We start from the raw sequence: 14,866 nt of genomic DNA, 5'->3' as shown, positions 1-14,866 counted from the left end.
CTTGAATTGGTGGAGTTGTATCAACGAGGGTAGGCTTAAATAACAGAAACACCCCTCCATTTAATGCAATACAGTTCAACATGAGCACAAACTACAGCCTCCAAAAAGATCACATAGTTAAATCAACACCTCTCTAAAACAATTTAAAAACAAACTGAACATTATAATCTTATGAAGGTAGGATTTATTGTTGTATTAGGCTGCATTAGCTTTAGCTAGGTATACCTAATAAACTGCCAGTGTATACTATATCAAAGCATCATAAGGTATATTTTTTCTTATCCAAAATCTTAGTTAATTAACTATATCTGTCAAAAAAAGGATTGGAGTAAATTGTGCACTATTTTTCTCCTAAAAGTTAGTGGAGTGGAAGCAAAAAGTTGTATTAAAAGAAAACATTAAAGTACAAGTAGGCCTACCCCAAATTTGTACCATGGCCCAGTACTTGAGTAAATATACTTGGTTACATTCCACAACTGGTCTTGGCTCTGTTATTGAAATGAATGCAATCATTTTTTTTAGAGGCAGTATTCCTCCTCCAACAGACTCTTGCAATGATGCAGAAAATCGCAGTAAATGCCATGTGACACACGCACGGACGGACACACACTCACTCACGCACGCACGCACACACTCACACACACACACACACACACACACAGACGTGCAAACACACAGACCTGCACCCATATGCTACAATGCTGTGATAAGGACGTCATCATGATCTCCCCTCTCTCACATCCACAGGCTTTATTATTACACGCAGTCAACAGAGAGGCTCCAGGCTCCACCGCTGAATAGTTTCATGTACTAAATGTGGTTTCTTGTCTCGTCCTAGCAGGAACACAAGCGTGATATATATCTATCTATCTATATTAAAAACTATCTCGGGGTAAAGAGGGACACTGGCATCGCCTCGGCAAACGGCTGCAAGCTAACAGGAGCTTTTGGCGGAGGATACGGTGCAGTGCCGCTGGCCCGCTCGCGAAGCTAGCTAACCGTGCAGCTGTTGACAGCCGGCAACTCCACTCACACCACACCGGCTTTTCCCGTCCATCCCGCTGGCGCACCGTTAACGGCCGAGAGGAGCAAATGAACGAGCTGGTGAAGAGTTTACCCTCCCCGACTCTGCCGGGGCTCCACCTGCCGTGTTTGGATGCGTGCAAAGGCTGGCTCTTTAAATGGACCAACTACCTGAAGGGCTACCAGCGGCGGTGGTTCGTTCTCAGCAACGGCCTCCTGTCCTACTACAGGTAACGGTATCTAACGGTTACAGCGACCGCTGGTGCTCGATCTGACCTCGGTTGCGGGTTCTTATTCGCTAAACATATGTTATATTTTGATTACATTTGTTAAATGCGTGTTGGCAGAGGTGGTCTGTTGAAAAAAAAAAAAAAGGTTTTTTAAATGTTAGATTAAACTTTTTTTCTGATCTGTCATCCGGCCGAAGAGGGAGTGCCCTGAATGACGCCAGTTTAGCAACAAAAATCATCTTAGTCATAGGGACAAGAGGAAAAATGACGAATTATAATTATATACTAATAATTATTATATTACTGTACAGCTACATCCTGTGTCCTACAGTATTTTAACATATTTCGCGATGATTTCATACAGGAATTTAATAAGCTATATGTTCGGTTTAGTAAATGTGGGATGGCTAACTAGTTGAATCTGAGTTATAGCTAGCTATGTGTTGAACTCAAACGACAAAGAAATAACACAACTCTGTACAGAACAATGAAAGAAGAGCCAGTTCCTTACCTCTAAAAAGTGTATCTTCTCCACGGTGGGATACTAAACTACCCTGTAAAAAGCATGCAGGACAATGGTATGTGAAATCTTTATGAAAGAGGCTGTGGTCATGTCAGAAAAAAGGTCAAAGTGTTGAGCTGCGTGCGTACTGTCAGAAGCCTCAAGAGAAATGTAGACTACAAATTGCATTCTACATTTCATCACTGAGGCTTAATTGTTTGACAGACTTATTGGGATGCTGTTTTAACAGTAACCTATTAACAGAGCTGCCCCATTTCTTCTTTCTTCTCCACATAAACATGGAACTGAGCAGAGAGGCTGGAGTGCTCATCCCTTTGTTCTGCTCTCACACACTCATATTAACAACTCAGTTTATGCTGGTTTCCCTCAGGACTCAGGCAGAGATGGCACACACTTGCCGGGGCACCATTCCCATGGCAACAGCACACATTGAGGTGGGTGACACCTGCCACTTGGTGTTAACCAGCGGCGGCCGAAGCTACCACCTGAAGGCCACCTCTGAGGGAGAGTGTCAGCGCTGGGTGTCGGCCCTGCAACAGGCCAAGGCCAATGCCACTCTCCTGATGCAACACTCGGGTAAGATGGACAGTTTATACTCGGTGTGTTCCGTATGTTTCAGACAGTACGATATGTTTGTGTTTATGCATATTATTTTGGCAAATTTTTAGCCCTTGTGCAAAGAGGTAATGCAAAGTCTGGAAATGGGCAGCCTTTATAAACAAAAACTAGTAAGTGTAATTCTTTAGGAGCATTAGATTTGAATTTGTTGTTCCTTTTGAGAAATAATGTCCCAGAATATCTACTGAAAAGGAACGACATGGTTCACCTGAAAAAAACATTTAACTATTTTAGCTGCAACCTTAATGCAGGCTCCTGCAACCAAGACCCATTTACCTAAATGCATTTTTTATTTCTGTCGCCTTTAGTGTTATGTAAACCACATGCCACAAGAGGGTAGTGTTGTGTAAGATGTTTTGATGGAAACTGTCAGTTAGGGCATGTGGGGCACCAATGGAGCATATCATATAATTTTATTTAATTTAATTTAATATATTTTTTATTCTTTGAGTCTGGGAGACATTTTCTGTTTGCTGCTGTCTAGCCTTGACGTTTAAATTAAAGAATCGAGAGCAAAGATGGGCAGTGGGGTTTTTCCTCTCTCTGTCTTTCTCTCCCTCTCTTTTGCACAAATGTGCACAAACACACATGCAGTTACCTCCTCCCTCCAGCTCTATCTCCTTTATCCCTCCCTGTCTCCTTCGGTATGACGACAGTGAGAGCTGAATGAAATGACCTTCCTTTAGACTCCTCCTCCTGTTCTGGTTGCAGGAGGGGTAAAAAAAGAGAGAACAGGAGGTTGTGAGGGTTTTCATTGAAAATATTTTTCACCATACACTCTGTGGACAATAGGGAGACATGAGAGCAGCCTATTCAATGAGTGTCACCTTGTAAGTAACATGTTTATTGTTATTTTACTAACAACAAAATAAGATATATAATAAAAGCCGTCGGTGTGCAAGCATGCATGTGTGGGTTTGTAATTGAGTGCAGTGTCTGTATGTCTGTGGAATTCACTAAGTTTGGCAATAAACTAATACTTTTCTGGGAAAATGTCCGTGTAAATATGCTGATCAGATTTCTCACAAGACAAAATTTGCTTAAAAGTTAACAAAATGGCACCATGAAGTGACTGCCGAACAACAATATTTAACAGTCAGTCTCAGTCAAGTGTTCTGTATTTGTCTTATTTGTTTGCAACTGATTTAAATTCTACTTTTTCTCAGGATTATTAAATACAGCTGCTAGAGGAATCATTTCGAAGAGGTGTGTGCGTGTAAGCACCCTTTAATGACGATTTGCACCTGCAAGATGCAAATTAGTGTTTTCTGTTGTTCTGGCCATATTAACGTATGGAGACCATGACCGATGTGTAAGGTAATGACAACAGCCAAAATACTAAACAGGATTTAAAGAGCCGAGCCCATTTAGAAGATTTTACACAGCCTTACTCTCTTTCTGAGTATACCCACAGTTCAGAAATTTTGTTTACATTGCTGTCACTGCATGTTTTGGCTATATATTTTTTTGCAATTACTAATTTTCATTATAGATTTTAATCTTACGAAGGCTGTGTGGGTTAATATCCTACTAATCTAATGTCTTATTCTTGAACAAATATTGTCGACACTGTCTATTTCACAGTTTTAGAACAGAATAGCTAATGTGTTTTTATGCATGTGCAAATCCTTGTGTTTTGGTGAAGTGTGTGTGTGCTGTGATTACAGAATATTATTGCATGAGCCCTTGGTTATGAGTTTAGTGGCAATAATAGAAGGGTAAAGTAATTGGCTAAAAGTGGACTAGAACGAAGGTAACTAAGCGGATGTTGCATAAGTAATCAGGCACCTATCTTGTAATAGGTATCATGTAACCACTACATGCTTTTCATTTTTTAGATTAATGATACGTAAAAGGTACGTTGTGACAAAATTCAGACCTCTCCAACAAGCATTAGATATGGAGTCGCACGTTCAGCATATGTGAGTGTGAGAGTGAATCTAATTAAATGTTTACAAGGAGGAAAGAGTGTGGCTCAGGTTGCTCCACAGCAGGCTTTCAGCATATCAATGTCAAATTTTGATTGCTTCATTTGTATTGCAGAAGCTTACAGTGCATCCCCTGATTTTCAACTCCAGTTCTCTCTTCCCACACTGTGTCCATATTGGTGCTCCCTCTATCACCTGTGGGTGTGTTTTCATGATTCAACGATGAGTCACCAATTTGTCTCAGACGTTCTGGTGTCCTCTGTGAAAAATAATTCAGACTAGGCCAGTGTGTCTTTCAGCTACATGTACATTATTATTCCATGGATTTGTATTATGGGTGAAGGGAGAAGTGCACGTCCATAAAACATGTTGGGTGGCAAATGGACCCACACCTCAAATTCATGATCTAGTGTCTCAACATCATTGGCACCATTAGCACTAAGTCAAGTAAGATCCTTTTTCTCTCTACTGTATATGGGTCATGAAACCATTACAGATGCCAGAAGGATTTTTCACCCTCGCATTTTTTATCTTCTCCTCCTGAGACTTTGTTAATCCGGTTTGCCCTGATTGTTTTTATTTCTTTTCCCCTCCAGTAAGGTGTAGTAGTTTGTCTCCCTGCTTTAATACTCACTGGGCAAGAGAGACACTGGCCTAGATTCAGTCAACATGCTCAGGAGTTTTCAGAGTACAAACACAATCTGTTTCTTTTAGCAGAGAAGAAATATTTTGACCTAGAAAATTTCCATTACATATGATGGAGGCAGTTATTTGCACTTTAAATTTGAATTATTTGTGTTTATTATTATTGTTGTGTTGTGTATTATTTATAACCGTCTAGAATATGAAACCAGACATTATCTAAATGTATCCTAATGTAAATAAGGCTTTTTGGGATTTAAAAACTAGGTTCTTCATAAATGGATGTCTTTTTTTTCATGAGAGGCTTTAATCAAACACAGTTTGCTCTATTACCCTCTCCAGACCACAGACTCTTTGGCAGGTCTATTTGTACAAACAAATATTGTGCAGACAAGCACTAACCTCAGAATTTATTTAAAAGTCTATTCAAGATCCCGAGGTTTAGTTTCAAAGCTGTATGGTTGAGTTACAAGAAAATGTTTATGAATGTATGCATAAAATAGCTGTAGTTTCCCTATAATGTCATAGAAAAAAAAGGCATTTTAGATTTTTAAAATTTCACTTATAGTGATTTAGCTTTAATCTTGCAGTGGAACAAGTAGATACAGAAAAATGTTTCGTTTAACTTTGTCTAATAGTGTCTAAATTTGAAACTAATAGTGGAAAATTTAAAGGAAATATTGACAACTTTAGGGTTCAAGATCTCTAGGTCATGTAATAATTATCATGTTATGGCATCTGGTTATAAGTCAGCCTCCCTACTCTCCTTCTAAAATCCCTGAGACCAATGGCTCAGCTCAGGCCAACAAGGAGTAGAGAGAGAGAAAGAGAGAAGGAAAAGGGTAGTGCGTCATCTTTTTTTCTCCCTCTTCTTCTAAAAATAGCGTAGCCTCCTGATTGCACAGGACTACGTTTCCAGGGCAACAGTGTTCATTCACAGCTTTCCAGTCTTGTAGAGGAAGGGGTGTGGGGGACCAGGGTGTGAAGTGTTATTATCATCCTCCATCCATTCCCTACTAACACTCATCTCAATTTAAATTTAAAGTATTTAAAATATCTTTGTCAATCTGTCTGATGAGACATTAACTTCCTATGTACTGCTTACTACAGTATATTATTTCACCACCATAAACATCCAAATTATTTAGACATCATAATAACCTCTATTGATACTCTAACATCTTTGGTAAACTCTGTCATTTGTGTGCTCCCTTTCTTTTGTTGTCTGTGTTAAGATGACTCAGGAGATGAGGGCCCTGTACCTCAGGAGGACCGCGCCCTAACCCAAGGGGTGCTCAAGAGTCTGGCCAGCAAGCTAGATGACCTGAGCACCTGTAATGACCTTATAGGAAAGCACGGCGCCGCTCTCCAGCGTTCCCTCAGCGAACTTGAGGAACTGCGTGGATCCACTGACAGCACTGACAGAGTGAAAGCTGTTAATGAGCGAGCCACCCTCTTCCGCATCACCTCCAATGCTATGATCAATGTGAGTCTACACAGTGCAAGACTCAGCCACTATATAACCACTCTAAATGGGAGACTGATCAGTTGCAAATGTCTATTTTAATGAGGGAATGCAGCATGAGGGCTCTGCCCGCATCTATTGATACGTGTTGTGTTCACACTTAAGGCTTGTCGTGACTTTCTGGACGTAGCGGAATCTCACAGCCGGAGGTGGCAAAAGGCTCTGCAGTATGAGAGAGAACAGCGACACCATCTGGAGGAGACCATCGAACAGTTAGCCAAACAGCACAACAGCTTAGAGAGAGCCTGGAGAGAGAATCCCACCTCCTATACAGGTGAGACACAGCAAACACAGTCTCCTGCACGCCCAAGACATCCTCTTCAATGTACTGTTAAAGGCAGAGCATAAACTCACAGAATAAGGAAGTGGTCCTCTTCTGGCCAGTAGTAGTGATGAATTTCTGTCAGAAATGCAGCTCATTTAGTCTTATCTTGTCATATCTCAGTTTTTATCTCAGTTTTTAGTGCATTTATCTACATGGGGAGACAAAGTTAAAGAAACACAACAATATATTCCTCCCAAACTACCTGCCTAGTTTAATGTTTGTTTTTTGTTCAGATTGTCACGTCTGTTAATTTAACACACTACTGACAAAACAAATTTTGAGGCCATAGTTTGTAGTGTGTGGAGCAAATGTCTTGTTATATGTCTCTGAATCAGTGTTGGTGAGGGTCTTTTTGTGACCACTTTTCCTTTGTAAGAACTTTTTTTTTTGGCATATATTCTCATAATTATAATTACATAATTTTAAAATGTTTGCAATTCATGCACTTGCAAACAAGGCAGCAAGTACTGCACAGTTGATCTGTACATTAAGTTGCCAGTGATATCCCCTATTTTTATAAATTTGTTTTCATGGCACCATTAAGAGCAAACATTACAGAGATATGTATTATGGTAAGGTGTCTCTGTTATTTGGCCTACCCTTGTATGGGAGCTCTACATTGTGTATATTGTACAGTACATACTGTATATTTATAGATGGTAGACACTCAGCTAACCTGTCCCCTTGTCCTGTGTTTATATTGCTGTAGGTGTGGAGCGGTCTCAGGAGGGGGATGCGAGTGATGAGAATGATGAGGCAGAGTTCTTCGATGCCATGGAGGACTCCCCTGCATTCATAACTGTGACTACTAGTGGTGACATACAGCACAAGTGAGACATCACTATACATACTAACCTCAGAGCTGTGTTCTAGATCAATCAGCAGAGCTATTACTTTGAATTGTATTTAAAGTATGTTGCTTTCTCTCAGGCGCTCAGGGAGTAATCAGAGTATGATGAGTGGAGGAGTGCCCAATGACTGGTCTCACAATGAGAATGTAGGTCGCCAGTATACTGATATTTATAAAATAAATGTAACTTTGTACTAAAGTTGTCTTATACACACAAAAATATCACTTAACAATCACTTATCCATCCTTTTCTTTGTGTGCGTTATTTTTTACATTTTTACAACTGAAACTTTGTGTTTTGTTTCTTTTTTCAGGAAACCTCAGGCACAAACCACATGCAGGTACGAAGAACGAGACGCAGCCGTATTCCTGACAAACCAAATTACTCCCTCAATCTGTGGAGCATCATGAAGAACTGTATTGGCAAAGACCTGTCCAAGATACCCATGCCTGTAAATCCAAAAAATACTAATTAGATGTAATATAGTTTTTATTACATGTGGATTTGAGTAAATTGGTGTTCCACATGTGGAACTATCTGGACTACTTATAAGAAACCTTTTGTGTCTGTGTGTGAATGCAGGTAAACTTCAATGAGCCGTTGTCAATGCTGCAGCGTCTGACGGAGGATCTGGAGTACAGCGAGCTTCTGGACCGGGCAGCTCGCTGTGACTCATCCCTGGAGCAGATGTGCCTGGTGGCTGCATTTTCCGTCTCCTCGTACTCCACAACGGTCCATCGTACAGCCAAGCCCTTCAACCCTCTGCTGGGGGAGACTTACGAGCTGGACCGACTGGAGGAGTATGGTTATCGCTCTATCTCTGAGCAGGTGATATTATTGATATTACATTTACATATTAATTGTATTTACATACACACATCCTTGCACATGCATTTTACACACATAGAGATCAAATGACCCCATAGTGAAGAACAAAAATATAAATACAGTAGGATGTCTATAGGGCCTCTGCTGACACTAGCTGATACCATTAACTCTCAGGTCAGTCATCACCCACCAGCTGCTGCCCACCATGTGACGTCACAGCGAGGTTGGACCCTGTGGCAGCATATCACTATCGATAGCAAGTTTCGTGGGAAATATATTTCTGTCGTGCCATTAGGTAAGAACTTCAAACACTCAGGAATTTGCTTTGATATAGTTCATGCTGACAGTCAGTATAGTATAATATACAGTATACCAGTACAAGCCAGATATGACCTGTAAACACACGCAAAATATTTGTTAGAACATGAATAATTAGCCATATTTAAATAATTATAAAACTGCAATGTTATGTGCAGTGTTTGTGTGTCTTCCTTCTCTTCACTGTAGGAAACATTCACCTGCAGTTCCACTCAAGCGGAAACCACTATGTGTGGAGCAAAGTGACATCAACGGTGCACAACATTATTGTGGGAAAACTTTGGATTGATCAGGTGTGTTCCTCTCAAGTTTTTCCCTACTTTCACTGTCAAAACACAACCAGTTTCTTACTTGGAGTAAATCAGTTTGTTCTTATTTATAGTATGAGTATTAGTATTATTTTAGAAAAAACAGTGAAAATAATAACTTATAATAGAGACCTTCTAAAAACAGTTAACTCCAAAAGAGTTGAAAGGAAATTACCATTCAGAAATTAAATTTGCTTTGTATTAAAGAGCAGGTGGGTGTGTGTGTGTTTGGATTGCGTTAAAGAAGAAAGTAATTAGGGTCATCATACGCTTTTTAAGTCACATCTGATTTTCCTGCTGTTTTCCTGTCTTTTGCTGTTGGCAGTCTGGAGACATTGACATTGTAAACAACACGACCAAGGACACCTGCCGTCTCAAATTTTCCCCCTACAGCTACTTCTCCAGAGAAGTCCCACGGAAGGTACGTCGGTTGTACTTTTTTATTCTCTAATAGACAACTGGCAGCCTGTTTCACTCCGTTTTAGCAGATCAAGCGTCTCTCTTGCCTAATATGTCTAAAACATCTTGTATCCTCTAAGCTTAGTGCTTACAACTGTAGATCACCTTCAAGAGGTGTCTTATTCCTGAATAATGGTTGTGTGATAATATCAACATCTACCCAGAAAGAACTCTAAGGCACTGACTTGTCAGCCAATGAAGAGCAGGAGCCTAAAAAATATTTATCATCCCTTAAAACTTTGTTCTGTTAGATATAGTAAGAAAAGTAGTATATATAAGAAAAGTAGTACCCAGCTGTGAATATGTCAGCTCCTAGAAGTCAGAATGTGCATGTAACCGGACTCTTCCTGTTTGTGATCTTCTCTGGTGTCTCTAGGTGACAGGAGTGGTAGAGGACAGAGAGGGCACAGCCCATTACATCCTGTCAGGAACCTGGGACGACAAGATGGAGAGTGCCAAGATAGTGGACAGCAGCCAAGGATGTGGAGGCTCTGAAGGAAAACAAAAGACAGTTTATCAGACTCTTCAGCCAAAACTCCTATGGAAGAAATATCCCCTCCCGTACGCTTATCTTATCTTACATATTTCTACCACATCCTGATGATTGAAAGTGGCATTTCAACCTACCTCCCCTTTGTGATCTGTCCCCCGTTTCTCTTTCCCCTGTATCAGACCTTTTATCTTAATGTGTTGTCTTTTCCATCTTTCACTCTCCAGAGATAATGCAGAGAACATGCACTTTTTCTCCTCCCTGGCTTTGACTTTGAATGAACCAGAAGAGGGCGTTGCGCCCACTGACAGTCGTCTGAGGCCAGATCAGCGGCTAATGGAGGCAGGTCTGTGGGATGAAGCAAACGCCCAGAAGCAGCGACTGGAGGAACATCAGAGGCTGGAGAGGAAAAGAAAGGAGGTGCAAGCCAATCAGGCCCTGGAGGAGGGTGAGACCAAGGAAACCAACAAGAACAAGAAAGATGATAGGGATTTTGCCTTTAACCTCTTACACAGCATTGATATTAAGACAGATGATGGGTTGATCAATTTAGATCTATTGTGGTTGGAGTTTGTGTGTCTGTCCACAGGCAACAACAAAAACTACATTTGGATCGAAATGTTCAAAATATTACGTTATAATATACCATTTGAATCAAAAACATAGGTTGGTGATCTCCATGTGTCATTTTGTTCATGTACTCTTAAAGTAAAAAGCAAAAATTGTGGAGAAACCCTGGATTGTAATGCAAAACTTTCTTTGTATATTTCTTGGGGTGAAACGTACATAGTAATTAATTGTCTTTCTCCAGACAGAGTCCAGTTACATTCCTCTTTAAGGGTGCAATATTTAGACATTATGGAAAAAGTAAGACATTCTGATATTCTGGAGAATAGTGCGTATTCAAGCCATGTTTTAAGGAAAACATGATTCTGTGTCATTAGGACAAGATATCGAGGGTTACCAGCCACTGTGGTTTGAGAAGAGGACAGATGATACAACAGGAGAAAGTACTCACGTCTACAGGGGCGGCTACTGGGAAGCCAAAGACAGACAGGACTGGACCCAATGCCCTGAGATCTTCTAAGAAAAATTTCCACTTACACCATGGCATCAGACAGCCTGAGTGGTTCCTCCTGATGTAAGAGTACTCTGAGTTATGGACAGTTGTTTGTTTGAGTGTGGATATGTGTGTGTCAGTGAGCCAGCTATTGAAAGTAGCCCTCACTTTGAGAATTTCAAGCACAAAACAAGCTCCAGCTTCCAGTTGCTAATCTACTCACTTCTGTTCTATTATAGCTTGTGTTTTCAGAATGCATGGCCTCAGTTCGTGCGTACGCTTCAGCAGAGAACTAATCTATCAGCAAACAGAATTCTTAGGTGTGTATGTGCATGTGGGACTGAAGGACTGACATATACACAGAACAGAGAAAACATTTTTGCGGAAACACATTGCTATCATCAGGTGTGTGTGGAAATAACTTGGGGGAAAGGAGTGCCACGGATGTTTTGGTACAAGCACTGAATATCTTGTTCTACTCAAAGCTGGAACGTGTTCCTCCTGCTGGGATCTGACAGAGGCAACAGTCTTTGAAAGGACCATAGCAGGATAAAGCATTCTTCTGTGATAAAAGGCTTTTTCACAGCACAACTTAATTTATTCATCCCCTTGATTCTTGGGGATTTTTACTATTCTGTGTCTTAAAATTGCACAAACAGTATCCTCAAGGATTTAGTTATTGTCCACTCTGACAGGCCTCTTAAGAGCAGCTACTCAGCCATGAAAACCAAAGTAGATGTCTTTGTCTTTGGATCGACAACTGACTGAAAACGCCGTGCTGTTTTATAGGTTGCTGCTGCACATAATCTTAAAACTATGTTTCTGGTTGCTTTAAAGGGGCACTCCTCTAGTTTTACATGTTAAAGTCAATTTATTAGTAATGAAGAGTACCCCACAGCCTGTGAAAACAGTTGTATAATGTCTTTACAGGCTCTGGAGGAGCTTTTTTGAGTCTGAGAAAATGACAGTACCAACGTGATAGAAGTTGAGTAATCTCACCTTGGACCTGTATAAATGTGTAAAACTCTTTGTTACAAATTGGGGTTGTGGAATGTGAAATTTTACCAGGCTGGGAGGTAAAAAGTAAAGACACTATTGAGTTGAAATATGGGAAATGTATGATCCAGAATTTTTGGAGCCTGTTGCACATTAGAGACTAAAAGTCAGGATATGTCTGCCACTCCTGCATTTATTTAGACAACTCTTTTTTAAATTTGCCTCTCTTGTGTCTTGAAACTTTATGGAAGTGCGACAGTAAACCTATCATGTCACAGATCGTGAGACTCAACCATAAGAATTCCACTGAAGTAGAAATCTGCTACGCCTGGGGGATTTCCTTCAGCAAGGGATGATATCGGTGCTTGATGGTATCTTTAGCCTTAATTATTTAATAAAGTAGTAAGTCCTTAGCAACCCCTGCATCCCAACTCTAAGATTCTCTACAAATTATAGCAATCTGGCAGGGTATTTTTTCTTTTGAGGGCACTTACATATATACTTATTTTATTTTACTCAGAACATCAGGATTATCATCTTTGTAAGTAGCAACAAACTCTTTCCCCCCTAGTTTAGAATTGGCTAGCTCTATGAATGGTCTCAGTCTTTAAAATTGTGTTGCTTTATTTGGAAATGTCAGCAGTTCTACAACCGCACAGTCACTTGAAAAGAAAACACTCCCAGGTCAGAAAGGTGTTCTATGCAGCACAAAAATCATGCTATAGCAACAGTATCCAGTTAGCTGAATCATGTTTATGTGACGAAATCTGATTTATACACATCAGTCCAGATCCACAAAACAATTAAGGAAAGGCTTAGCAATACATCTTTTAAGGTTTTTGCGTGCTAACAAGCACTGATGTACATTAGTAGAAAATATACATTCTCTTAAAAAACAATAATAACCTGTTTATTTATAGTTTTCAGCTTCCTGTGAATTACAACAGGGCATGATGCACATGAACGACTGCCTGATTGATATTGGCCTGTATATAGCAAGAATATAATAGAAATAGAATGAACTCATTTATAATCACTGTAAGAAAATACTGTTTAACATTACTTGAACAATCATATTCTGGTTACTACTTTAACTCTATTTGTGTATATATAATCTTAAATGGAGTCAATATTGTATACCAGTTACAGCGATGTTGGGGAATTGAAATTATGAATATAAGTTTATAAGATACAGTATATATTAATGATGCAAATAAGATGCTGTTTAAATAAAGCACAGTGTTATGTTTCCCTGCAGGTAAAGATACATGCTACATAAACTATAAGGTTTCCATGGCAACATATAGATATGCATGGTTTTAGAGTGCTTAAGCACTTCTGTAGTGAGAAGTGTCTTCACTTAACTAATTCTTTGTGGACTGTTGCTGAAACATGATGTGAACTCACCTTTTGTGCCCAATGGCCTCTAAAATTTTACATTTTTGAGCTCAAATAAAAACAGTAAGCTGTGTCCGTGCTGTTGTTTACTGTCAAATCAGTGTTGTTCAAATCTTTCAACTCACAAGGGACAGATAATACAGAAGAAGTCCAGAGAAACATTGTCTGTCATGATGCCTCAAGGCCAACAACACATTCCTCTTGGGACTGTGTCTCTGGTCTGCATTTAGGTTGAATGCCAGCTGCTGTCATAAGTGCAGAATAGCAAACCAGACACCAATAACTTCTCGTCTCACAATAAAAAACAGGCTTGTTGACCCACTTTCACAATCTGCTAAATAAAACTGGGATATTTAAACTTTCCATAAACTTTAAATCATGATTGTACTCCATTATGCCATGGCCTTTCCCTAGAACTATATAATAGTAAAATAATAACATAACATAATAATAACATCCATCCTGTGGTGCCTTTAAAAATAATTTCACAAAGTCCTTAACAAACTCAAATAAACAACATAAAACTTGCAGTAGTGAGAAAATACAGGTTTTTATGGAAGATACAATGGATGGGACTGATTTAGATCTACCAGTTCTACCAGATTGGCACTCATTCCAACAGGGCTTTGGATTGTAATATCAATTTATCCTCTATGTATTATAGTTAGACTCTAGAGAATATGTAGTTTTTACATTACACTGTGATTGTACACTTCCTCTCCTGATGTTTCAGAGTAAAATCAATTACTGGTTTAATGAATCTCTTTTCATTAATGGTGAATACAAGCAAAGAAAAGTTGGCACCTCTGTATTTCCTCATGTGCTTGCGATGATTTATACTCTCACTTTCAACTGAACTCAACTGCCATCCATACATAAACCACATCGACATTGTCACGGTGGTTATTTCAGTAAGGTTTGCCCGGAAATGGCATGATTAACAAACAGTAATCACCTCTTTTTGAAAAAAGCTGAGGTTGACAGTTCAGTTGAGTCTTAAAAATGTTTACACAAAGTAAAATCAGTGTATGGAAAACGTGGCTTGATGTAGCTTTATTGCACAGTTACTTCAAGTGAAACAAAGACCCCTTGCATTTTTTCTATGTAATTATTTGCATTTTGCAAATTAAACCCTACAGTTGTTACCTGCTGCATGTTCCCCCACTCATCCTGAAAGCCTCCTATGGTGACAGGAACGCAGTTCATCATCGTCCCCGGATGATGGGTCGTGATCATGTGAAGCTGCGGGCTCCAACACTTCAAATCCTGCGCACGAGAGAGAGGTTGCATTCGGCTTGCACCCTGTACTGAATAAGCCGCCCACAAATGAGTGGCATTGCCCTT

At 39.8% G+C, this 14,866-nt stretch overlaps 1 protein-coding gene and 1 long non-coding RNA gene across 4 annotated transcripts; one reads left to right on the top strand and one right to left on the bottom strand.

Moving 5' to 3' along the window:
- Positions 1-936: 936 nt before the first annotated feature.
- On the top strand, positions 937-11,178 carry LOC120806120 (oxysterol-binding protein 2-like). The gene is made up of 14 exons (XM_040156883.1): positions 937-1,253; positions 2,147-2,352; positions 6,200-6,450; positions 6,595-6,763; positions 7,524-7,644; positions 7,745-7,811; positions 7,979-8,116; positions 8,248-8,493; positions 8,668-8,788; positions 9,001-9,104; positions 9,445-9,540; positions 9,955-10,139; positions 10,296-10,516; positions 11,013-11,178. Exons 1-14 carry the CDS (start codon positions 1,093-1,095, stop codon positions 11,153-11,155), a joined length of 2,229 nt encoding a protein of 742 aa, XP_040012817.1. The 5' UTR covers positions 937-1,092; the 3' UTR covers positions 11,156-11,178.
- Positions 7,308-14,780, bottom strand: LOC120806122. Of its 3 annotated transcripts, none has more exons than XR_005709639.1 (4): positions 14,669-14,780; positions 10,206-13,767; positions 8,223-10,069; positions 7,308-8,114 (listed from the first exon to the last, which is right to left on the bottom strand). It is a non-coding gene; the product is annotated as an uncharacterized LOC120806122 (long non-coding RNA). The 3 variants fall into 3 exon arrangements; XR_005709641.1 differs by having other exon boundaries at positions 10,206-11,204; positions 14,669-14,769; XR_005709640.1 differs by lacking the exon at positions 14,669-14,780 and having other exon boundaries at positions 10,206-10,467; positions 11,087-11,195.
- Positions 14,781-14,866: the final 86 nt, after the last annotated feature.

This window comes from Xiphias gladius, chromosome 20 (assembly GCF_016859285.1).
Source record: "Xiphias gladius isolate SHS-SW01 ecotype Sanya breed wild chromosome 20, ASM1685928v1, whole genome shotgun sequence".
Lineage (NCBI taxonomy): Eukaryota > Metazoa > Chordata > Actinopteri > Istiophoriformes > Xiphiidae > Xiphias > Xiphias gladius.
Note: the sequence above shows the minus strand (reverse complement) of the source record. Positions and strands in the feature narration are given on the sequence as shown.

Bases quoted from the DNA above. Each gene is read 5' to 3' on its own strand.
- LOC120806120 (XM_040156883.1), top strand. From the start codon at position 1,093: ATGAACGAGCTGGTGAAGAGTTTACCCTCCCCGACTCTGCCGGGGCTC. The intron at 6,764-7,523 runs GTGAGACACAGC...ATATTGCTGTAG, and splicing joins GAATCCCACCTCCTATACAG to GTGTGGAGCGGTCTCAGGAG. The intron at 10,140-10,295 runs GTACGCTTATCT...TTCACTCTCCAG, and splicing joins TGGAAGAAATATCCCCTCCC to AGATAATGCAGAGAACATGC.